The sequence below is a fragment of the Formica exsecta genome, unplaced genomic scaffold (genome assembly GCF_003651465.1).
Source record: "Formica exsecta isolate Colony F162 unplaced genomic scaffold, ASM365146v1 scaffold122, whole genome shotgun sequence".
NCBI lineage: Eukaryota > Metazoa > Arthropoda > Insecta > Hymenoptera > Formicidae > Formica > Formica exsecta.
The window spans coordinates 296,881-323,276 of NW_021848556.1; the positions used below are offsets into that span (position 1 = coordinate 296,881).

The 26,396-nt window shown below is 39.5% G+C and overlaps 1 protein-coding gene across 6 annotated transcripts in view; it reads right to left on the bottom strand.

Annotated features, from left to right (window-relative positions):
* Positions 1 to 26,396, bottom strand: part of LOC115245614 — a 170,011-nt gene that overhangs the window by 79,288 nt on the left and 64,327 nt on the right. For all 6 annotated transcript variants that reach the window (XM_029824028.1, XM_029824027.1, XM_029824031.1 and 3 more), the window contains one exon: positions 7,654 to 7,716. In XM_029824028.1, coding sequence (XP_029679888.1) covers positions 7,654 to 7,697 — 44 coding nt within the window. In that variant the 5' untranslated portion in view covers positions 7,698 to 7,716. The remainder of the gene's footprint in view (positions 1 to 7,653; positions 7,717 to 26,396) is intronic.

Consider the following 26,396-nt stretch of genomic DNA (forward strand, 5'->3'; position numbering starts at 1 on the left):
AAAAAAATGTTATAACAATAAAGCCTTTTCTTAAAAAAAAAATTAAGTAGAATTTATCGAGTTTGAGAAACCTGCTACTGAACAATAATCTATTTTCTTTAGAAACTGCTTTAGAAAACTTTTCTTAGAAATGCCAATGTTCAAATCGTAAAACTCGATTGCAGTTCGATTCTCAAGCAAAGCGGAAGGGTGTTTTGCCGAGGCAGTTGGAAGGAACGAAACTCTATCCAGTAACAGATCCAATAACAAGGGCTCGAGTGGATGAGCAAACTGCTCGACTCTTCTGCCCATCTCTATCCGTATAGAGGAACTCTCTCGGCGAGGATCTCTATTTCTCTTTCTCTCTCTCTCGGCGAGGATCTCTATTTCTCTTTCTCTCTCTCCTCTCTCTCGTCTCGCCGACCGGATCTTGAGAATTTTCGCAGACGCCCTAGGCAACAGACTGATTCCGAGATTACGAGTCTAATTAACGGATTAAGCGGCCGGGCCGCTCTCTGTTTGCTAGAAATTAACTCGCGCTCTCAACACCTCAGTTACCCGAATCGCGGTTGATATTCACGAATCGCCGGTGATTGCACGAAATGAGATTTAAGCGAGAAATACGTCTTATATTTTTGTAATAAAACGCTCCTCACAAAAACGCTTCATCTTTGAATTTAATTTCGATGCCTTCGATAAAGATGCGAAGCAAAATAAAATTTCAGAGATAGAAGGATCGGAGACATACATATATATTTTTTACATGAAGTAAAATAAAATATACCATGTCTCTCCGCCTCGAAGACGTCCGTCTCTCTTGATACACTCAGCTGTTCCATTCCCTCGGATGAAATAAAATTCATACTCTCGGGTATTTATAATCGGGTTACATTAAAATTTTTCACAATTCTGCCGTCGTAAACCGACATGAAAGACGCGACGCGCTGAACATTTTTTATTATATTCCATGTATATATATATTATTACGAAAAAAAATACTCTGAGGGAATCAGAAGCGATTTGAATCAGCGTACTCTAGATTGGAGAAATAGTAGTATAAATCGATAAAACTAACATCTCAAAATAGAGTCGTGTTTCTACATGATTGAACAAATTCTGGGCATTCATCTTTCCAGAAGAATCTCTCTACGTTGAAGCATAGACAAAAACTGTTCAGCGTTTCTTAAAACGAAGAAGCATGACCTCGTATTGTTCCACACAACGATTTCATCAATAACCTCGATGCGATTTTGACTCTCTCGTTTTACCTTCGCGTTCGATGTGTTAATAAAACGTTTTACGCCGAGCAAACAAATAGGACTCTCACGTGTCTTTCGCGTGATTATTTGGTGCACTAGGTGTATCTTTCCCCTCCCCTCTCTCCCTCCTCCCTCCCATTCGCGTCATCGATCAGCATTGATCTTTGAACGGTCCGTTACTTCGTCTACCCGCTCACGGTAACGCGGGGCCGATATACGTTCCAAGCGATTGATCATCCGCCTGACTAATCGGGCTCGCTTGATTTCTCCGCCTGGTGTAACTTGGTGCAGCCCGAAACTCCCCAACGGGGAGGCTCGATCATCGATTACGGATTGCCTGATAAATAAGAATTTCCACGTATTCTCGATCGATGCCCGAGAATCAGTTTTGTAATAACTTCCTTCCGTTTACCGCACAGTTCGTTAAACTGTATCTCCGCCCCATCGATTCAATAAGATGCGGGAGTCTGGTGGAATGTTTATGTGGGGTAAACATTATTGGAAGCGACATTCCCCCATTCGAAACTTGTGTGTGTGTGTGTGTTGTCACATGCTGTAATTGTAGCATGACGAAAAGAAATGCATGTCAAAGTAATCCTTTTTTTTTTATTTTTATATTAATTGGGTGCAAAATCAAAAAATTTACGAGAAACATTCTTTTTTCTTTTTCTCTCTCTCTCTCTCTCTCTCTTTCATCCTAAAGTTATTTTTCATTAAACTCTATTATCGATATAAAAAAATGCAATTTTGTTGAAATTTTTCGAAAATATTACAAAAATTTTACGATTGATATTTTAAGATTAATAAATCCGTCAACGCGCAATTCGCGCAGATTTTTAGCGACAGCGACGAGACCCGGAAAAATGATTGCCGGTTAATGTTTGTCGAACGAAAATCTTTTTCGCAAGCGTCGAACAATGGCGGGTGATCTCGAGAGTGCAGCAATTGTCGCTTTGTCTCCATCGCGAAAGATTTCCTCTCACGTGTCTGACGCGAGAGAGTTTGCGTCGTCGACTACGAGGCTAATTAATCTCCCGCGATTCTTCGGGGATAAAGACCATCGCGAGAGATGATTTAAGGTCGCCGTCGTCCGACACGTCGAGCGAACGTGGATTTCAGCGCTATTTCACGATAAAATCCCGAACATCCCGTAATGATATAAAGAAAGACTTTAATTAAAAACGTTCATAACGAGTTCTTAACGTTCAGTTAGCTGATAATATTTATCAATGATTAATTTGAAGCCAATCTTTCCTTAGCGCGTAAAAATTACGAATGCGCGGATGTTTGCTCAAAAATGTCGTTTGGTCCAATTTTTCAGCCGGTATTATCACTCGAAATCGCAAAATCTCAAATTTTCCCCGCGCGAATTCGATCTTCCCCCGTCGACGAAACTGCGCGAATCGATCGACGACGTCGCTCCCCGAGGACGTTTTGCAATTTCCGATCGTTAACCTAATTTCTGATTAGTACCCACGAGTCTCGTTCCGTTTGACGCGACCGATCACGCTATGGCTGCGTCTCTTCCGCCGCGTGTTCGCATTTAATTCCGATATTCACGACAGATCGATCGTTTCTGTGCGAAGGTTATCGCTCGCCGGCTTATACCGTTCGGAAACACCGTTATCGATTATCTATGTTCGATCGTGTTTGCCGTTATGGTTCTGTAATAATCAGAACGTGCGTTTAAAAGAACTTAAGTATAATAAAATAAAATATTTCACTTCCAACATGCTTATTTTAATTAACGCCTTTCACTTGAACGTTATATATTTCATCATCTTATATTTTTTGTCGAATTCCTTTAATAAAGTCTAATATTTAATATATTTTTGTGTGTGATGTTTATTGTTTATATTCATCGTAGATTAATCATGAGAGAAAAAATTCTGGCCCTCTTTCTTATTCTAAATTTTCACGTATGGTGAGATATAAAATAAAAAGATGAATTTAATAAGCGTTCATATTCGAGAAACGATTATGGAAAAACATTCCGGGAAACTATGCCGGAATGATTTTACTGCAATAACCCGGGGTGATTTTACAGTGTCGGAGTTAATTGCGACTAACACACGGCGCTTGAAGGGAAAATAGGGTGTGAACACGTGTGTTCCCGCGCGAGCGGGGTACACCACCCTTTATCACTCGCTATCAATCATGATGTTCGCGCTGCCTCTTGACAGTCGTCCCGCGTTATTACCGTCACTCATTAATGACTCGGCGCGCGAAGTGCGAAAGGGGATCGGAAATTCCGCCAGTCACGCGGTCATGATCGCGGAAAGATAACGCCAATAATGGATCGGTTCAACGGGAAAAGAATTAACAGACCAACGATTTTGATACGCGCGGTATATCGACCGCGATCCGACGATCTCGGAGAAACGATGATGTGTGCCGCGGATGCGTGAAGCGTGAAATTGCAGGTAAGATGCGTGACGCTTCGTCAAACGTTACAATCAGCTGTTAACGATCCGTCATCGAGATACCGGGCGGCCCGCCATTGCGTCACGTTACGTTGTGCAATATCGTGTAATAGGGCGAGTCCCGCGGCGCGAGCTCATTATCGGTGTCGATGCGTCCATCACTCGAGTAATTTCGTCGAGGTACTAAAACGAGCTAAAACCTTGCAGCAGCAAAAGCTGCGCGTGATTTTTCTTATTTTTCCTCTTGCAAAATGATTCAATTAATACCGAACCTGTTTATTTTTAAATATAATCGTACTTCTTAAAGTTACCATTTAATAATACGAAAGTTTCTTGCTAGACAATTGTGAGAGTATAATTATTAAATATATAATTATTGAGGGAAGATTTCGAGTCGCATGTAGAACAATAATCGCAATTTCGAATTCCAGCCTTTTTATTAAGTTTTACAATATGTCTTTCGCGAGTATGTGAGCTGTGAAAGCAAACGTGGAAAGATCCAGGGAAAAACATATCGCGTTGTTCTGCCTTCGACAATCGCTAAGAAACATTTCCTCGTATTCGAAATCGTGCGATTCCTCCGCGACTATACATCATTGTCGCGATGTAGGTCGAAAGCGCATTTATGCTATTGTCATATTTAAGATAGTCACATGCAGGTTAACCTTGGCGAATTTCACGCTTTATATAGAAATAATTATCGCACCACTGATTGACGTACTTTTTTATTTCATTTAGTGTATTGTTCATTTAAGCGTAAGATGAAAACATCAACCGCTAAATGATTATCAACGATAGAAGTATCATTTTTGTTATGCCCGATATATAACTAAAATATTTTATTAATTAAAAATTTTTTTTCTAAAATCGATTTTTTCTTTTATAAAAAAGAAAAGATAGTTTTTTTTATAAAGTGACGAATTTTTGTACACCAGCTTTATGAAAAATTTAAAATTTTTCTATATAGAAAAAAAAAAACTGAATTTACCAAAAACTTCTTACATATATATATTTCCATTAAATACTGATTGTTTTACGTCGGAAAATTAAGTTGATTTATATCACTTAATAAGTAAAAAATAGAAATGAAATAATCTTTAGAATGAAAATCCGAGTAGAAAGTGTTTGAGCTTTTCACGCAGTCCTACGTAAAGTGCGCGGCGTCTCTCGTAATACCCCGTAATCTCGCGCGCGCCAGAGTCAATCTTTTAGAGAGTTCATCTTCGGCACCACTCGTCCGGCTCTCTCGAAGTTACATGTATCGCGAGAGAGCTTTTTACCGGCGAACCGGTGGATTCAACAGTAAGTGAAAAGACTGGCGGTATATCGCGTACCGACGGTATTACCGGCGAGCCATAGAGAGAAACGCAGACGAGATCCCTGAAAACATTACATTCGCCACCCGAATCGATACCGATCGCTCGTTAGCCATCAAAAGTTTCATGATAAGTAAATAATCAATCCATCCGCGCGATCCGTCCGCGGGAGTGATAATCGATAATTAATCCGGCTCACGCAACGCATTAATCAGCAACATCGCGGGAAAATCCACTTGTCTGTGGGATGGAGTGTTCTTTCTTTCGAGTCGCTCGTTTTAAAGCGATGGTCGGCTAACGAGACAGTCCAGACTATTGTCTATAATTGGGACGCTATAAAGGGAATTGGCGAGGAAAAAGAAGAAAACAAGACTGTTCGCGTCGCGAAATCAAGCGTCGATACGTTGGTTTACTTGATGTATATTTTGATACGTGAGCGCATATAAGGGAATATTACAATTTGCGGGAAACCCTTGATCGTTTTTAATTGGACTCCATTTGTATCTAGACGTTTTAATTAAGGAGAAATCGATTCTCGAAACTTGAAGACTGTCAAGATTAAAATCGATGATTTCGACGTGTATTTTCGAGAGAGAATTTAATAATTAAATAATTTAATTACAGTCTCGCACAATAATGCGAGCTAAAGTCTATCTACAAAATATCAAAAATTGTCTCATTACATTATTCTTTTTAGAATTTAACTTATATACTTTTTTGCATTGATTTGAATACCGACCTGCGTAAGGAACGTGTATTTTCGATACTATTCTTTTTAGAATTTAACTTATATACTTTTTTGCATTGATTTGAATACCGACCTGCGTAAGGATAACGAATTCAACGACACGAGGCTTTTGCGCGACACGAACGACGCGAAAAAAGTGGCGTGTATTCAAAATCAACCCTTTTGCCAAGCACTCGTCTCTGACCCTTTTAAGCCTTGGGCGATTTAAATTCCGAGCCGACGGTAAAGCTGTGCAAAGGGAGAGCCGGTGCAAGGCTGAGATACGATTTTTATTCCGACGTGCAGTCTTGGGTCCCGAAATGAGAAGAAATGATTTTAAGATTTATATAAACAGAAGGGACGATTGAATTTCGCAGACAACAATTGTGTATGATAAATTCGATAATCGGCGATTATAAAAATTATCATTGTGTTTTTATGAAAAATAATTATCATAGTCAAACGTCACTTTCGAGCATAAGATATAAGTTATCGCAATACATTATGTATAAATGTAAGACCAACACTGGACCGAGGAGATGGCATCGCGCTCGACGATGACGAGAGCGAAAGAAATTTAACGTTCGATACTCGTCGGCGATCTTGGCGATGAAATAACGCTGGCGCAGCAAAATTTCTCGTAGCTCGCTCCTCAATTATTCATCATTGGAATCACGACAGGGTATCCAATCGAGGAGCGTCTTTGATCAAAGATACCCGAGCTCCTTCGGTCTGCCCTATCGAGCCTGAAGGATGGCGGGCTCGAACGGCGAACAGCTGTGTACATCGCCACGAACCGACGAGGAGGCAATCTCCCGATCCTCTGAGAAACCCAGCCACAAAGAGCCGCGGTTACACGTACAAACTGAATCCCTGAATCCCTCGACCGCGACGTACTCCGCCATTTCGCGAATAACGAGCCAAGAGAATTATTCTTCTATCTACGTTCACATTCATACGTACATGCCGCTCTTAACCAGACGTTAAAAAGGAGAAAGAGCATGTTAGCTGAGCTCTGTTTATTAGAATCGCGGTTACATTACGCGGTTTAATGTTGTTTTGATGTGATATATTCGAATTAAATAATGCTCGACTCTGAAACATCTCAATTCGTTACGTAACTGATGGCGCGAAAGACACGAGTTCTCGTGCTCGAGAGCAATAAACGCGCGACTTTAAGAGAACATCATTCCGCGCGGTAAAACTGAGAATGTCAGCCAGGATTCGCAAGCTAAAGTACTCCTTACAACTATCGAAAGAGAGATTCGATCGATAAATCTTCCAATTTAAGAGTTCGTTGAAAAGTTACGTTCTCCATTATGCTGGCTGGGTCCATCTACGCGACTCGCAGTGGCTTTCACGTCCCCGGTGAGGAAAAAAAGATACCGAAGGACGAGAAAAGGGATCGCGGACATCGGTTTCAAAGAGCAAGCGAAACAAACTTCCACAATCTTCGAGAAACTTGCCGAGAAATGCTCTCCCCTCGGCTTTATTCAAATCCGCTGGTGGCCTCGCGAAAAGAAGTTCTACCGTCGCGCTTTCGCTATTTTTATATCGAACTCTCTTGGCGAGGAGTGGTGTGTACGACCCGGCAAAGTTTTCGGGTTTCGCGTCGCCCAAAAATGGCCAAAGTATTGTTTATTTGTTTATTCGTTTGTTCCTTGGCGGTTTAGAAACACGACGAGGTATTTAGCGAAACCTCGAACACGAAGCGATCGACGATACGAGACTGCGAAATTGAGGATTCGAACCGAAAACGAAATAGCCAAGAAATGATAATTTCTTCGCGTATGTTTAACGAGCGTTTATTATCTGTTTCTGTTATCTTATTTCTTGACACTTGGCCACGTGTTCGTTTGAAGTAGCATTGTGCGCCAATTTGGCTATGCAAGATCTTATTGCATCTTATCGCATGCTTATTTTGTGATTGGTTAGTCGAGTCTACTTACTCTGGAGCAGGATTTCTCCAGCGTTGTGTTCCAGCCCGCGCCATCAGGCATCAACCGCCCGATCTGAAAGCAGAAGAGAAACGTAACGTGTTATTTCTCCTCCAATAATCTTTATACATGTGAAAAGACAACTAAATGCATAAATAACTGAATTTTTTAAATCTTTAATTTAAATTTAACACCAAATTTTAATTTTAGTTAAATCTTTCAGGATGAAACTAATAAACAATATTATATATTAAAAAACAGTATAGCCTAGTATTACGAAAATACTGCGATAACAAATTGACGTTTACGATGCAAAGTGCAATCTTAAAAATATGGAATCGCTTTGATGAATAGTATGCCGCAATTCCGGACAAGTATGCACGAACGTAGCAGCAGTGCGAATAATAAGCGCAATACGTAATGTTATCTCCATAATTCGTGCGCGCCGGTAGCGGTAATAATTGTAATTTACAGTTACGAGACTACTAATTCTCTCTATTATATCATGTTATGTAATTTCCTGTACCTCTCTTCGTTAGATACATACGCGATGGAAAATCTCAAGAATATCGGAAAAATGAACGAGTAACGAGAAAGATTAATATTTTTTCGTTATCTGTTTTCTACAATTTCGATGAAAATAAATTCGAAACCAAAAAATATATACTTTATATATTTTATTATTTGTTTATTATCCTCATTTTTATATGTATTAGCATTATTTTAATATATTAATTAATTAATCAAACACATAAAGCACTCTGCTCTTATTTTAATAATAAATACAATTTCATATGCATAATATAAATAATATATACCGTATTAAATAATCCCAGCGTGATTGTGGCCAATGCATATTATTCTATGAATTATAAATTTAAATGGTCAAAAATATAATTAGTAGCAAATTCGATTGATTCCGTTTCATTAACGCAAAATATAACTGCATTATTAAAGCCGATCTCGACGCGATAATCACATTGCGTTGTATCGTCACATTATATCATGATTAATGATTAATAATAGATATTGATCGGCAATTTAGTAGAATATCTCGGTCCCCTACAACTCGCTGAAACTTTGGAGAGCACGATTATAAATATTTGTTGCAAGTTGCGCGATAGGAAAACTGAGATACAAGCGCGATGCAACAATATGAGGAAACAGGAAGGGAGAGAGGAGTTTTCCGGCAAGGCATACAAGTCGGACGGTAGCGTGTTTTACGGTGTGTACGTACGAGCTTAACGAACCGCGTCGGAAATCTCCTCCCGGTATACTGTCGGAGAAAAGACCGAAAGTTGCCCATCATTCGGGCAACTTATCCCTCGACGATTCATCGTTACTGCCGCCACCGCCGACTGACGGCCGTAACTTTGCGGGACTGATGTCGGCGGTTTAGACCGCGGGAATTGCGTGCGCTTTATCGCCGTCATAAATGTCCTTTAATCTGCATCAATGTGTCAACCCGGCGATCTCGCGCGACTCGCGAAACGAGGATGCTCGATAACGAAAATCCTGAGAATAAAAAAAGAAATCGAAGATGGATGAAGGATGATTTCTGTTCTCAACGATTCTTAGCTTCCTCGTAATTTTTTCTTTTATACACAGTTTAATAAATTAGGAAAAAAAAATAGAAATCTCTCTCTCTCTCTCTCTCTATTTTATCGAACGAGACTAATATAAAACTATAACAGAGACTATAACATAAAATTATTACGTCTAGAATATCCGTCACGAAATATAAGACTCTTTTCTTATTTTTTATTGATTTTTATTGTCTCTTTCTGTCTAATTTTATCTTTTTATAATTTAGTAGAGGAGAAGAAGAATGAAGATTTATTCGATTGAAAAATTGATGTAGAAATATTACGTTTAAAATGAACTCAAGTACGAAAGAGCCGGGGGAAAAATATCATTGAAACCAAAGATTCTAATCTTGACATTTTAAGTGTCCCTCCGAAATACAATATTTCTTGCGCGTATTTGAATATTCTCGCCAACAAAGGATACACACAATCTGAGACCAGCAGTGAATCTTCAAGAAAAACAGCGATGATCGGCAATATTTTCACTTCTCAAACGCGACAACACGACGAAAGCACGCTGCCCATCACGACAATACTCAATAAAATATATCGCACGTATGTATAAAAAATTAAATAGCTCCTCGTGGTCGTCGAGCTACCCCATCAGACGGCGCCTACCAGTTTTTCCGGGTGCCTCAGTCGAGGGTGACCCCTCGAGAGTTTATATTATGTAAGCAGCGTAGTTGTAGCGTAACTTCAGCCAGCTCATGCATATCTCAGCGAGAAGTGGGTGCCACTCCAGCTCGGTCTATGCTTTTCCCCGGTTGAATCCCTTTCGACCGGTTTTCTGAATCCTCTAGAACCATCCAATGTCTGCCCCTTTTAAGGAACGTTCTGCTTCTCGACGCTAAACACGTCGTGCAAATAGTTTTTACGCTTCTGGAGGAAATTATGTGTGTACGTGTATTTATGCGTGCGACGTAAGAACGTTTCGAGAAACGTGACAAAATTGATGCAATTTTAGCTTCAATATTAACTTTTAACAAAATGTGTATATATTTATTGTCAATTTTAAAATGACACGAGTAAGATATGCTAATGATAATTTGATATTGCAATTTAATTACGCCGATCTCTGTGTGTTAGTTAATTTTCGAGATTGAATTTTTATTACGGCAATGTATTGGATGATTGCATAAGTTCGTGCCCGATTTTCATAGATGGCATTAAGTTACTGCATGGCGGAGTTCTATTGATTTCGTGTGGTAATTGTTGCTTACACCGAATAGATGACAAGTTTGCACGCGAATACGGTTTTCGATGAATTTTAATTTCCGAGTGATTGAAGGGACCGAAGGGATCCTATACAAAGTATCTCGCGCACGCTCCCTCGACGCGAAATCTGGGTCAGATTTTTACAATTTAAATAGTTTCTTTCAAATTCAAAGCACGGGAATCATCGAGTTGATCGACCCTTTGAACTCCCACCGATATCTGAAATTTTCACGCCACGCTACGCTTTTCCCGCATATAATAGTCATCGCATACGTAATGTATCGGCACGCAGTAAAGCGTCGTATTTTGCGCAACGCAAACAATTTTACGCCGATACAGGTTGCTCCATAATTTTGTTATATCGTATTTTAATTTTGTATAACAATTTTAATTTTTGATTATTTCGAGAATCAAATCTTTCAAAGTCGTAACATAAAAAATCATGGCCACCGTCTCATTCTCTCTCTCTCTCTCTCTCTCTCTCTCTCTCTCTCTAGTAAAACGAAATTGTAAGTTTCGCCTTTTTATCGAAATCCGCCGATATATTCTCAAATTTCAAAGTGCTCGTGGATATTAAGCGATTTGGACGAAACGTATCGCATACAACATACAAGGATGCATTTCCGACGCATTTACACACACAAACGCAAAGATCCATCGGATGCGGTCGTTGACATAATGCGCAACAGCGGGATTGGCTAGTTATGAACGTTTTTTGCGAACGCAAGCACAGCGAATCCAGTCGTGGACTCGCAGCTTCAGCAGTATTGCGGGTCTTGCTCTTCGTATATAGAGGCATGTCCTCCCGCGCTTCCCCTTCCTTCCCCCCGGTCCTCTTTCCTTCACCCCTTCTCTGCTTCCCCAACGACGCCATCATCTCACCCCCAACCAACTATGCACTGTCGCCCCTTCTTACTTTTTTTTTCAAGCTCTCTTCCATTCAAGAGACGTGATTGCAGCCTGCATATTTTATGAAAGACCAGTCTACGACCGTGTATCCATCCATCCATCCATCCATGATAGATCCGTCTGTCCGTAGCCAGGCTATATCCCAACTTTGCACTTTTCACGACAATCAATGTCAAGACATGGTCCTTGTGGACCATCTTGCTACGCCAGCATCCATCCTTCCCCTCTATTCCTCTTACGACGATGTTTGTTCCACCGTGCCGGGAACGAGCGCAAATGTCACCGTGATACTCGCAAACCTATCGATAAAATTTTCATCCTTCCTCTCTCTCTCTCAAAAAAATAAAAAATGTAATTGTCTGCGTATGATATACTTTCGTATCTCATTTCTAAATAAATTTTTATTTAGATCGCGCAACTCTAAGAAAAAATTATTCAAAAACAATTCATTGTACATATCATATAATTTAAAAAATGATTACAGAGCGTGATATATCATTGAAGATATATGACATCGAAGATGCGACGCGTCATTTATAACATTCACGCACGCATGACGGACAATGCTTTTCTGTCGCGGTGACATCAGGATCCCGTTCTCGACGATGTCGCGTCTTTCTCCCGGTCGTTAGTCACGTTTACGACAGGGAAGAACTCTGACCGAATCGGGGAAAGGGTTGAGAACGGCGAAGAGAGAGAAACTCGAGAGAACGGAAATTCCGATGAAGCTCCGAGAGCGCTCTAGCACGCGCGCACGAAAAATTGCTGCATTCTGCGTGCGTTGCGTATTTCGCGAAAATCCCACGTCTCTCTCATACTTCACGCGTGGCAAAAATTCCATCGAAAAAGTCACCGCATTTATTAATATTTATTTAATTGCTAAATTTGATTTGTGATTAATTCTCTTATGTATTATATATTAAATTTACATATGTAAAAAAATCGCATTTAATGACACTTTTAGTCTTATTTAATAAAATTCATGTAATTTGTTAGCCAAAATGTCGAAGTTTTCCAAAATTTGTCAGAGATCATTTATTTCTTAGAGTTTGAATATACAAAGGGTGGTTTATTTTCCAATCTCGTCCGATCCGCGGAATTCCAATTCTCGCATCGCAAAGACTGATTCGATATTCGCACGACGCGTTCCGTTTCACCACAAGGGAAATCACGCAGGAGAGAAAGTGCGGCGCGTTTATAGAATCTGATCGATGCGGATTGGCACTCGTTCCCGGGGTTTGGATTTCGTTCCATACCCGGTTCCGGGGGGAGATCGCAGATGAGTATCGTACGCGATACGTATCGTATCAATCTACACCGCGGCAGCGAGAATTGAAATCCGATCGTACGTACTCATTAAAACTGCGTTCACGATCACGCGGATCTTCGTTTATTATTCTATTTACACCCTTTTTTTCCGCAGCTATCCCTTCCAGTCCCTTCCTCCCACATAATGCAGAAAACATGACTGCGTTCCGCCAGATGCACTTATGTTACGCGAGAGAGTTATAACGCATTTCGGATGAGAATAGTATATTAACTTCGTTGTGATAAAACGGCTTTAATCATACGGCAATTAAGCGAGCGGTCTCTCCATAACGCTTTAGAAATTCCGTATTTCATCGAAGTTTAAATTGTCTTTTCATAAGTATTCGCTTACTCGTACTATTTCGTCTCAGTTTTCAGTTTTCAAAGCAGATAATCGATTATTGCAACAAAAAAACGTTTATTTCTAATATATATATTTCTCTCGGATATGCGTTAAAAATTAAATAGAATTATTTTAGCTTACATTAATTATTTTACGCGACGTTTCAACCGCAGGTATCGCGGAATATTTTTTTTTTCCACGCGAAACCAACGCTCAAGAATTCGTTTGCCCAGCGATTCGTGTGCTCACCCTTTTCCGGAATTTTTCCGCGTCCCCTTCCTTTCTCCGGTACTCGTCGTAATTTCCGGCTAACTGAATTCGCGCGTATTTATTTATGCTGTCTGCAGCTTAACGACCTGTAAGTACCGGCGTCTAACTTCTGTGAATAAAGGAGAAGTCTGCCTTGCGGTTAGAGAGAAAAATGAGTAGGTAAAGAAACGAAGAATGGCGATCGTCAATAAGTTAAAGGAAAAGAGAGAAGAGAGAGAGAGAGAAAATATAAAAAAATAGAAAGAGGAAAAACCGGAAGAAAAAGAAAAAAAAGTAGAAATTACAAAACTAAGAAAAAATTGCAAGAGAAAAGACAGATATAGTTTACGAAATCAGAGAAAAGCGAAAATAAGAAATAAAAAAAATATTAGTCTTGCAAATATATATATATATATATATATATATATATATATATATATATATATATATATATATATATATATATATATATATATATATATATATATATATATATATATATATATATATATATATATATATATATATATATATATATATATATATATATATATATATATATATATATATATATATATATATATATATATATATATATATTTATTTCAAAAAATTTAAGTATCAAAAGGAAATTAATTTAAAGCTTCACATTTTGTAAAGATTGATTAACCTGAATGTTACGCTTGAAACTAAAACATACGACATGAAGATCTTTAATAGATAAATGAGCAATATTCCAACATTAGAGATCATTGGCAAGCTCAAAAAGAGTCTTTTGCGCACACGAAACGTCGAGGAGCACAAAACGACAAAGGCGTGCGTGACGATCAGAGGGAATAAAGGAAGGTAGAGAGATCGTCACGCGAGTCAGGGAGCTTTAGGGAGAATGAAGCGTAAAGGGTTAGAGACCACGCGAAGCTGGAGAAACTCGAAACAACGATAATGAACGCGAGAGGCGGCAGAATACGATCTCTAAGAGAAACAGAAAGAAAAAGACAGAGAGAGAAGAAATGATTCGCGCGTCGGGCAAGAGAGAAAGAGAGCACTCGGCGAGGGAAACAGACAAGAGGGGATGGGTATAACGAGGGAGGGAAGACCGCGAAGATGCGGCAGAGAGGACGACAGGATAAAGAGCATGGTGGCGGGGTTATGGTATGGTAAATATAGTAGCCGGGTACAGGTACCGAGGATGTAGAACCGATGGAGAAACGGTCGTGCTCTTCGTACGCAGACGCGAAATTAACGGAGTACTTCGTCTCTCACGGGAGTAATGAACGGGGGCATGAATGAGCGGAAAGTACGGCACCGAGAGACACATCGGTGTATTGCATGCACGTTAATGACACTGCTGCGCTGCATTCTGTGCACCGTTCCTGTGCTACCTCATCTGGTTTGGTTCTCTACGCATGCAGACTGCTGATATTTTCCGTCTGCACGGCCAACGTGTCGAACGAGCGGATTGTCCGGCGGGTAATACACGGTATACATTTCTGTATTCCTCAACTTTTGAAAATTCTAATTCAAAATAATAAAAAAAGATTCTCTAGCGTTTAAATGCTTCAGAATTGCAGAAATTAATTTTTCTGAAAACTTTAAATAATAAACATTTCTACTGTTAAAAACACACCTGTTAAAAAAGTCCGCATGTTTCTGAAATAAAATTAAAGAAATTCAAGGAAACGTACGCGAAAATTATATAGTAAAACCACTTCACTTCATGTTCCTTTTTTTCAGTCTGGTTAATATCCGAGTAATTTTTTTTCACATTTTTAAGACACTTAGATAAACGTAACATCTATTGGCTTTATATCGATCTCTTATAAATATTCGTCGATTAATGGTCAATGCTTTCTTCCGGAGAACTTTGAGTCGAATTGCTTTAACATCGCAACATCGTATCTGGGTAATGTGTACGAGAGATTTGCAAATGTCCGTTATGCGGTGATCCCGCGCGCAATACGCGTGTATGGGTGCGGCAAGCACGGCGACGAGATGCCCGTACACGGAGCGATGTCAAATCGCGTGAGCGCATATATACGAACGCATACGTTGCACACACGGCCGTGTAATTGCGATTCCGATGCGCATAACCTTCTGCACTCCGGGGTTATATACCGGGTTCGCTTACCTTTCGTTCGCCTTGCACCAAATTACTTTCATCGCATCCGTTTGGATAATTAATTTACCGTACGAGTAATTAGTCGAGAGCGAGAAGTAATAAATTAAACACCGTTTAATCAACCGGGATTTTGTCGAGAGGTAATTCGGCCGTAAAATATACATCGCGTCCAAAAAGCGCGTTTCTCGGCGTGATCTTCTAACGGAAATTTATTTGTCGGTCGTTATTTGCGCTTTAAAACCTCCTAATATTAATTTTTAAGTATCTCTAGATAATAAAGATAATAATCTAATCTAATCTCTTTTATTGATTTCTTTCAAAATTCGAAAAAGCAACGCTCTCGTTATTAATTATTATTTTATTTGTCGAGAAACTTCTCTTTCATCTCACTATCGTTTAATTTTTCCAAAGTTATATGATGTTGAACATCCTATTTGAATATCTACCTGGAGAGAATCCGCTACGCTCAGAAATTCATCAAAGAGCCTCATCTACGGCCGAATACATCCCGATCAAATATAAAATATTTCCCGTGTGTACCCGCGGTTTTTAATTACGCGCGATTATCTGCACAATTCATCAAAGAGCCGGTCGTTCTGATAAATCGGGAACACGCGTAATTTACGGCGCGCGAAGTCGCAAGCACGCGAGATACGCACGCGATCGACGCGTCGCGATAAAGCGAACGTAATCAACTCGTCGCGGCTCTCGACGACGAGGCCGAAAACTGCGAGAAAAAAAAAGGCAAGAGAGGGACGCGACGTTTCCATTACGAACGCTCGGGCGCGTCGGCGGAAATGTAAATGATCTCGGTCGGACATGTGCGAATGCAAATACAAACACAACAGATAGGACGGGGAAGGGGCGGGGGGAATCGGGGACGATCACCTCTATGCGACCAGGGTAACGCTCGGCCAGGATAAAGCCGGGGTGAATGTGACCCACTGACCGCTGGCCTGACGGGAGAACGTCCGAAAAAAGCGATAACGATGTTTCTCTCTTTTCAGAGCCCGTTTCTCGTTTGCGCGCTTTAATCCATTTTATAGTTAAAAAAGTTCCAATTCGAAGCCGCGCGGACGCAGCGATCCTATGAACAATTGTTTGCCCTTCCGATTTTGTTTAACCAAAGAAAACACAACGTATGCTGCATCGCGAATATTGCATCAAGGCAGTGGACTGGTCGAATATAAAATTTGATAACGACAACGCTTGTTACAGAATGACGAAATAGAAAAGTAAAAAAAAAAAAAATAATTAACGTAAACGCCTTTTTCTTTTATAGGAAATAAATAGAAAAATTTTTTCAATAACATTTAATAATAATAACATTTTTCGTAGTGAACAAATTTTTAATAATTTGCTTTTTAATATTCGATTTGCGTATAAGTATTTGAGATAAATTAATAACAAATCTGAAAAATTTCACATCAGAATGTAAAGGAATATATTCGCAAACAAAAACACAACGAATAGCCACAATAATTAATTGCACCAAATTTTCTATCAAAAGGGGTATAAAGGAAAAGGACAATCAGTTATGGACACAGATGCAGCGCGCGGTCCATGCGAAAATCACATTGCATTTTGTTAATTTTATGGTAATTGATTCGCGCGGATTGCGCGTACATATTGATTGATAAAATCGAGGCTCTAATTACTTGTGACGGGAATAGACATTTATTCATCCGCTTTTGTCAATTCGGCTTTAATTTAGCAGACAGATAAGTCCGTAATTAATTTATAATAACGCAAAACGTCAACAATTAAATATTACAGATAACTGAGAAATTTTTTGCATCATCTTTTTTCTGTTTTTTTGTTTTTTTTTTTTTTACGAGACCGAATAGTAATTATTCACACGTGTGTGAAAGATAATTCTGCAAGATACGCGCATGAAAATGATTTGAACGAAAAGTCGAGTTTCCAGCAAATAACTGATTACTTTGGGCGAAAAGAGGAGGTAACACCCGCGAATATACCGCAAATTTAAAATTTACTTCGCCACTCCATCCGCTGTAAATAAACCAGGAACGGTTCCGAGAATTTAATAACCGCCGCGAGAGACGAAAAGTCCCTTCTCCCTCTATGCCCTCTTCGCCAATTTCGGATGCAATATTAAACGTTCCCCGCAAGTCGCCTCGTAATTGTGTACGCACAGGATACAGCGACCATTATAAATATGTATCCGCGCGTGCTGAGCGAGATTAATCGAGCAAATTGATTTACTTTCTCTCTCTGCGAAATTCCCTTAAACCGGTGCGCCAAATTAAAGAGCAAGATGACGTATCCTTGTAAGAGTATTTTTAACTAAAAGATGCACATTATATAACAGTTAACGCCAGATATAATAGAATGAAATTTTAACTGGTGTAAACTTTATATTATCGCGGATTCAAATAATATATGCGACAAAATACAGAGGGATTAATTATCGCGATAATTCTTATAGAGTCAATCGTGAGCCTTGACAAAATTTCGAGAAATTAAATATTTTATAGAAGCGCGCTTGAGAAAAGCTCACCATTTCATTCTGGCGTCCAACATGTGTTCCAACATTATCGATCAATGTAATTCGTTGTGTTCGTATCTAATCAAGCATATGTACATCATGGAGGGGATTCCGACAGCTTTCAGAAAAAAGTTGTAGGACGAATAAAAGTCGGCAAAAAAAGATGACCTCGCCATTCACATTTGTGACGATTACCCACTGTTATCAGCAAGATGAACACTACTGACACTCGGTGTAACCATATCAAACGCGCCCCAAACGTCATTTCGACGGATAAGAGAGGGTAGATTCTATCTTATATTTTATGTGATATACGCGCGCGCGAGCACACACACACATGTCAGCATGTTGGATATATATTTCATAGAGTGTTCCTCGGCTCCCCGGATAATAAAATAAATGAGTAACCGGCGAGAGAGAAAAGAAGCAAAGCGAAGGAAGCAGGGCGCCAAGATGAGAAAAATCCGACAAGAGTCTGCTCTACAATGAGAAATATGAAATTGCCAGTGTGAATTGTGCGATCACTATTACTTTGAACTGCGTTTTTAACGGTTGAAGCGATTGCGATTGATGTTTTTTTTTTAAATAATATTTAATTTTATAGATAAATCATGAAAATATATTTAAAAATATGAGAAGAAAAGAAAAATATTAAAATTCGGTATTTGACATCAGCTAGTCTGTGTGCTATTTTTTCTGTTTAAAATTTTCAAACTAACTACATTGTAATTACTAAGATTACATCGATAACATAACGTTTACATTAATAACACATGCAATTTTCAGTTGAGTAATAAAAACCACTATCTATTTTCTTAATAAGATATCTCTTTGACGTAACGCATCTATGAAGGGTGGTCTGATGTCCTGAAATAGAAATTTCTCTTTGATCCGAGACGGACACACAGTTCTCTCCGATGGCCCTTATTACATCAACTTGCTTCAGCCGCGCGCGAAATCGAATCGGATCGGTTTGATAATTCCGAGTTTCATCGTGCGCGCGTATAAAAAGTTCCGTCGATCGAACAAAAGGATTGAGATCTCCCTCTCATCAGCGGGTTCGTTGAACCGCGTGGCTATTCGCGAGTCGTCGTCGCGTCGGAAAGCCGTCGTGGCGCATAAGGAAAGCGAATGGCCGAGAAAATTGAAAGTCTGCGGGAGCGAAGGATGGGGGAAGACCAAGATATTCGGCGGACCAGATCCGGGGATCGCCGTTATTAACGAGCGAGCGCTCCGACAGCCGTTAGAATATTGAGGCAGTTTCATCGCAAGATGAAGCGACGCAGAAGCGACCGAGCTATCGCCGACTGATTGGTCCGCGCCGGTGTAAAACGAAAAAAAAAAAAATAAAAAGTAAGTCGGAGTCGTAAATTACAGCCGGCGATTCCTTGATTCGATCGAGAACGTGGAATATCCCGAAGCCCTCCTCGAACGTGACCAGAGGATTGCTTCGAGTAAAAGAGAGAGAAAGAAAGAGAGCGCGCTCTCTCGCGATCGTGGAAACTAATGACCGCAACTTGGTCGATCCATTTATCGAATTAGTCGCAGAGAGCTGGAAAGTACTGGCGGTCTTTGGCCTTCTCGAGAAAAAAAGAAAAATTGTTTTCATCCCATCTATGTGATTTTTACGGTATCTTGTGTACACGTGCGTTGAAACGCGCGATCTTTTAGCCTGTAATCTACAATGTCGGAATTCTCTGTAAATTAGAGAGCATTAACATGCTAATACTACTTTACGAAACAATAGTATGTAAATATATATGTTACGCATTGCGTGTACATTCAGTAGAGCTTGAAAATACGGTCTCAATGTATCTTGTAATTTCACGAAATTATATGAATACAAAGGATGCTTCTAGAAAAACATACATGCAAATGAAGATGAGAATACATTGTGTCGAAATTCGTGCTACGGATAATGTTACCAAAAAGAAAGAAAGAAAAAATATTAAAAAACCTGAGCAAATTTAAGCAAACTACCGAGTCTTTCTGAGAGTCTTATCGAGCACGAGAGAGGGAGAGAGAGAGAGAGAGAAAGAGAGAAGTCAATCTTTAAAGGAATAGCCATCTTCTTTCCTTTCAAGCGCCGTCATCAAAGCTTCATGAGCAAAACGTAAGACAACGTAAAGTGTCGGCCGGTTTAATAAAATATGAGGCTATCGATTACCGGCTTTGCTTTTACTTACAAAACGCAAACTTTCAGCATATCGCGCACACTTAATCCAACGATTTCATCTATAAAACGCGAAATGAGAAGTAGCTCTTAATTAATCATATCTCAAAATAATCCACGCTGATCATGAAACAGCAATTAACGGCTTTATTAATATTTGCTTTACAGAGATTTTATTTTCCCGATTTTATCTCCAAGTTAAAATTCAATAATCGATTTGCGATAAAATAATTTATTTCGAGTGAAGAACAAAAAAAACCGGCATAATTGAACTTATATATACTCTCTCGCAAATATATGTATAATATATACAAACTTATTAAAAAAATTAATTTTATTTCAATAATCTTTTTTTCATAATTACATATCGTTGCGGCGTGATCGATTGACGATGAAAAGTGAATTATTAACCGCAAAAATGCTCCGCGTGAATAACGTATTACGGGATTAAATAATATCGGCGGCGGCAGGTGCGAGGAGCTTTTCTAGATCCAGCTTAGCACTTCGGAAATGATAGTCTTAAGCAGATTCCCGATGGCAAATAAATTCTCCCGCGAACCCTCCCATCGGCCCCGCTCATCATATTCCATGGAGTCCCATAATTCCATATTCCGTAGCGGCGAATTTCGCTCGTAACAACACGTGCGTATTATCGATCAGCTGACGGAGAAACTTTCGTCGTGCTGCGTAGAGATAACAAAAGATATTTCAAGCCAGTGTTTTATAGGAATCTGCATTTAAATTAGACTTTCACTCTCTCTTCCCTCTTTCTCTCTCGCTACGCAATTCAGTATATTAATTATGATTATACCGACCATTAAGTCATTAATTATTATCACTTAAACGTACCACGCGGTTGGATATATCAATTAAAATTATATTGCATATTAAAATGTTAATTATTAACACGAATGTAGCGTATCGCTACGAAAATGGAATAAGCGGAGTGATGGCCGAGCGGATAAAACGATTTTATTCGAGGTAATTTTTCCAGATTTTACGTCTCTATATTTTCACGGACTTCTTTCTCTCTCTCGTGTCCTAAAAACAGAGCATAACAAGTTCGCGCATCTGGGATAGCAGACTCGTCTCTGCTATCGAGACTTTATTCGCGCGTGTGTGCGGTACAAATCTCGAGAGGGATGGCGAAATAAGATAAAAATCCCCTGTGGGCCGAAATCCCCGGATTTTTTCAAAGCTATCTATTTGCTGCGCCACGGCAAATAGCTGCTATGCTAACGCGAAAGCGGGTTAACGACTTCTAAGAAACTGTAAAAAGAATCCGTCTTCTCTTCTCGCGTAAATATACAACGGAATAAATAAATAAATAAAGAGTTTAAGATGTAAGCACAGTCAGCGGTTAACTTTGAGATTTGCATTCGGAAAATTTATGCGAATCGCCGTTTATGCATTGTTACCTTTATGTTTAATTAATACGAGAGAGAAAGAGAGAGAGAGAAACCTTTTCTGACGCACGGAAACGACCACGACGGAATAATAATTATCGTAAAGTTTTCACTTTATGCGCGCTCTCTCGCAAACTCGTCTCGGAAACTGTCGCAAACAGTTTCGCAATTTGCACGACGTCATTATTGTGCGGTTTTAATCGTGACATCGATACGCACGAGCGTTATTCCCGATATGGAAGCGCGCTACCGTTCTATATTAGATATTTTGCGTTTTCTCTCCATTTTCCACCGCATCCTGAAACAAACATTTTGCTGATTGCATTTATGAAGCTGCATTATTACATTTTTTATTTATTTCACCTATGTCGTTAAATGGAGAAAATAAAATTTCTCTTCATTCTCATTTCATCGCGAGCGAAAAGCCTAGCTTCTTTTAACGAAATTTTAAAAACGTAACAATTCATTGATACGTTAAATTAAATACTTATTCAAATTTATTTTATATAGTTTTTACGTTTTTATTTTATTATGTATTTTGAGATCTAAATAAATTTCTCTAAAGAAAGTTCATGTCATAAACGTGTCAAGAATAAATCGGGGCATCCGCCGCAAAGTCGATTAGAAGAATCTCGGTCACATTAATCGCCTGGTTAAACTCTATCGATCAAAGTCACCCTTATTATCGGTCGAGATAAAATAAAGTCGGGGCAAGCCTTGACCAATTTGTTTACCGGTTCAAAAAATCTTATATGAACAATATTAATCAAATTGACATATATTATAATCTCGAGGAAATCATAAAGCTTACAAGTACAGTAAGTATGTAACCAACAAAATTTTATTTTTCAAAAGAAATTTAGCGAATAATCTGTAAATTATTCAACATTCAACAAATAAATTCAATAAATTTGAGTTCAACTATTCACTAAGATATCAATCAAGGGATTATATGATTTTGGAACATTGTATTTTAATTGTGTAATCTCAACGACCGATTAATTTGGTAGTTTTGCAGCGATTTATCGCGATTAACATCATGTTTTCGCCGAACGTATAAGTATACGCCAGTTAATCATCAATTTATGTTGTCATTAATGTTGAATGACGCCGAACGAAGCTATATTGTGCAATTAAAGCGCAGCAACGCGTTCGTGCGTTTACGATACGAATTCGATACGGGACGAACCGGGTATAATCTAAGGGGGTCATCACACTTTAAATTGCAGAAGCAACACACGACGACGAGCGTTAGTTACTTCGTAGGAGGTTAGATGACAAGAGCGGGATATAAAGAACGTATCCTGTAAACTAATCCCCGTCCTAGCGGCACGTTAAGTCCCTCCACGGTCTCGTTATTGCGTTATACCGGTGAGCGACTAGCGTACACACGCTCGTAAGATAGTCGCGTGAAAAATGAAGCTTTAATGGCTTCGACCCGTGGCGCAATTATGTCACCGTTTTATGGGAGAAAGCGATTTATGCGAACGCGAGTCCAATTAAACGAACCAGATGAGCCTTTAGGCGACATAAACCAATAAATGAGCGTTAAAATATTTAATAGATCTGACATTATGTATTAACAATTATACAACGTTATTAAACTATCATTGGTCAATTTTCTTTGTGTCAAACATTGCGAATATATATTGTTAATTATCGAAATCGATTGAATGTTGAACATAAGTTATACTAGAGAAAATATATTAATTAATATTTTATTTTTTAAGTATGCACGAAAGGCGTATATTGTCAATCAGACGTAATATTACATTGTATTAAGTTCTCTTTTTCCTTTATTAAATCAACGTTCTATTAACGTATCTCTAATAATCTCATATAATTTCAATGTCATGGAAAAATGCCAAAATTTCGTTCCACCGATTGGGAAATGTGCGTCTGACAAAGAACGCGTCAATCGGTTGGCTAATAAAGTTTTCCCTCGTCCATTAATCGCGCGAGATCAAAGCGCGGTTAAAATCCTCTCTCGCACGATACTCGGAGAGCCGCGACAACAGCATAGTGTCGATTAGGGCGAGCCCGTTTGCCCGATATCATTGTCTAAAACGATACCGAGGAGGAGAGATCGAGCGAAAAGACGAGCAAGCAGGAGGCAGGAGAGGGCGAGAGACGGTGATAAGGGAAGAGGGGAGAGCCCTCTGATTCTGGGGCGTCACTATGGCGACTTCCAAACGCAAACTCCGCATCCCCTCGCAACAACCTACAACCCCACGTTCACCCTTGGTAACCTTTCGAGGCTAACATACCTAGCCACCATCATCCCAATTCCGCCGGGAACACGGCAGAGTCGCCGGTTTTCGACCACGAGCGGCGTAACGACGTTGCGTCCGGTCTTTGTTGTCACCCAGTTTAATCTTTTCGCCTCCCCCTCCATCCTCCAACCGCGCCATCCCGATAGAACGTGCTCTATTTCTGTTCGTGCTCGTTATGTCCTCCGCGCTCGCCCTTTTTTCTTACTCTTCTTTTTTTTCCATGCAATCGCTTTCGTATCGCGGCCAATATCGATTTTCCTCGAGACCGGGATAACTCCATTTTTTCCGTATTTTTTTCTCATCTTCCGTACTTCCTATGTCTTTTTTTCTCTCTCTTTCTCTCTCTCTCTCTCTCTCTCTCTAGATAAAACTTGCGATAACTCCCGATTTTCTTCTTCCTGTCGCGCGATATTCGGAGAATCTTATTTAGATATATTATTTTCAAAAGAGAGACAACGCTCTCTTTATTCAATTTGTAAAAATTGCATTATCTGATATTGAGATAAAGATCGGGCAGATTCACTGTATTCTGAATGCAGAAACTATAGTGTTGAGTTCACTATTATCCGAAGGAGCTAGTACGCGAGCCGGCGCTTGTTTTCATTATGATGTGCGTATCGCGGAATAATCTAGCCGCGTTAGCCGAGTCTGTCTGGAACAGTACATTGTGTCGCCTATGACTGGCTCAAGAGAGAGTATACCGCCTTGTCACCCAATTTAATCTCCATATTCACTCCTAGAGAGCTCGGTCACGCTTTGTTCGCGCCGTGCTCCCTCTCTCTACTCCATCGCACCTCTCTCTTTCTCTCGCCCTTTGTGTTCTCCGCCAATGAAAGAACTACTCTACTGGTCGCACACTCGCCGCAACTCTTTCGCCGACAGATATTCTCACCCGCCGGCACATATCGATGTCAAGTCGCGGCCAAAATTGCCACCTTGATATAAAAGTCCAGAGATTATTTTCCTCCCCCCTCGAAAAAAAAAAAAGATGCATAATATTTTGCTAAATAAACTCGTTCTGAATTTTAATTATGCTTTACATTTTTTTTTTTTCTTTTTTTTGGCTACTATAATCGCTTATAACTTTTGATACAATTAGAATTTTTTTAGATTGAACGATCTCAAAAATCATAATTTATTTATTCTTGACCAGATCTAAAAAATTGTAATACTCGAACCAATGGTCTCCAAGAAAAAGGTACATAAAAATAAAAAAAACACGGTTACATGATTTTACAGAGAGTATTTCAAAGATTTTAACGTCATTCTTAGAAATTCAATATTTTTGTGAGACGTTTAAACATATCCAAGAACCACACATTTTACATAATTTGAAATAACAGGAAATTATCTACTTTCTTTTTTTAAAAAATCAAAAAAATTTTAATAATTTTCAAGGGCTCTCGTCTCGTAGGACTTCGGAGATTTTTTTCTTCTCAAAGAGTAAACTTTAAAATCGGATTAGAAGTGATAATTCTAATCGCGAAAGGTTGTTGCACTCTCGGCGCGGATTAACGTCTCGACAAAGAAGCGTGAAAGAATAGAGAAGTCGGTGTCTTTGTATGGTATCTTGATACAGTGGCGGTCGATATGTCAATAATACAGTTCCAAAATATGCCGAACTAACAATCGATGTTCAATCACGGCTCGACTTACTCTTCCTCGTCTTTCCTTCACCGATCCTAGTCGCAAAACACAGAAAAAAGAAAGAGAGAGAGAGAGAGAGAATCGTTATAATTAAATCCCGGCTACACAAGTGAATCGAAGGAAACGGATTCGATGCGACTTTGTATCTCGCAAATATCTTCGCGACATAATGGAGCTACTATATGCGAGCGCTAAGTTTATGCTCGAATCAAGTTAGTCTGCCCTATAATTTAATGGCGCCGCGACGTTAATGCTATACTGCATCCGGATGTGAAGGTGCATTGAAGATTCCGCCCCTCCCCTCCCACCTTTCTCCGAATCATAGAAATGAACGCGGTTTCGAATTAGTAGCTTCAAAGACACGTTTATGTCGAAGTCAAGCTCTCCCCCTCCGTGACGGTCGATAGCGTAATCTGTCATCTGCCTTTCGACGGCTGCATTTAGGGAGGGAAACGCTATCTGCGCGCTCGCGCGTACAGAAATTTCGCTAAGGGATACTAAAATGGCAAAAGGGACGGGATTTTATATATATATATATAGTCGCCGGTCTAGCTCGATGGTTACAAGCTCGAGGGTTACGTTATGTACCGCCGTCGACCCTTATCGTTACCAGTATGGTTTAATCTACGACCGTCCTTTCTCTGATCCGGCTCTCATTTTATGTCTCTGCTTTTCGTTACGAATCCGCACCCTATTCTTTATCCTCGCTTCCTGAAACGACCGGGTGAGGAACATTTCCGGTTGTCGCCCTACGCTTCGGGCGGCAACATAACTGCTGATCTGTAAGTCGGTTACCAACTCGACCGTGACCACGATTAGAGTCGTGGCGACTGCCAATCTGATCTGGGGGTCCTGCGGCTGATAGACGGCGAGGGAAATAAGTAACACCAGGAGTAACGAAATAGATTACGAATTGCATCGCGTGATCGAGCGAATATCTTGGGCTGCTAAATCGCTTTTAACCAAAATAATATATATTTAATACATATATTTAATAAATATATATTTATATTTAAAT